General features: G+C 32.6%; 1 protein-coding gene across 1 annotated transcript in view; it reads left to right on the top strand.

Annotated features, from left to right (window-relative positions):
• LOC119591487 (ethanolamine-phosphate cytidylyltransferase-like) overlaps window positions 1-641 on the top strand; it is a 13,845-nt gene that overhangs the window by 10,368 nt on the left and 2,836 nt on the right. Inside the window, exon 3 of the mRNA XM_037940230.1 lies at window positions 551-640. Coding sequence (XP_037796158.1) covers window positions 551-640 — 90 coding nt within the window. The remainder of the gene's footprint in view (window positions 1-550; window position 641) is intronic.

Raw genomic sequence — 641 nt, 5'->3', positions numbered from 1 at the left:
AATGAAATGGCTACATAGATTTTAATAATTGATGATATGATATTATTGTATGAGAAGTTTCTCATTGCTTTTGAAGTTTTGGAAATCATTTCATTGTGTATTTTTCTTTGTTTGAGGATCACAGCTTAAGTAGTGATAGTTTATATAGACCTGGCTTTCTTTCACCACATTCCCAGGTCTCTAGTTTAGGGTTTTTATAGATCTTATTTCATTTCAAAAAAATTATTTATGGTAAAATATTAATCATTTCATCTTAAATTAATGTTTGTACCTTACTCACTCTTCTTTCTCAGTTCTTCTTTCCTAGTTTTCCTTTAAAGTCATTAACACTGCTGTATATATATTATGAAGCAATCTCAAGCATAACACATGCTAATGGACAGTCTTAGCACATAACTATCTCATAATAGTCATGTGTTTTGTTCCTTTATTCCCTACCTCTCTATTTTCCTATTAATTTGTGCTCTTTTTCTATCTTGTACTTCCTCTTCCTCCCTCTCCTTGATTGTCCATAGTTTAAAACAGATAATCAAAAAGCTATTTGTTCCAGGTACAAGATGGTCAGGGCAATCAAGTGGGTAGATGAAGTGGTGGAGGGGGCACCTTACGTAACCACACTGGAAACACTAGATAAATATGAG

The sequence above is a fragment of the Penaeus monodon genome, chromosome 28 (genome assembly GCF_015228065.2).
Source record: "Penaeus monodon isolate SGIC_2016 chromosome 28, NSTDA_Pmon_1, whole genome shotgun sequence".
NCBI classification, from domain to species: Eukaryota; Metazoa; Arthropoda; class Malacostraca; order Decapoda; family Penaeidae; genus Penaeus; species Penaeus monodon.
This window is presented reverse-complemented; position numbering and strand designations above follow the sequence as displayed.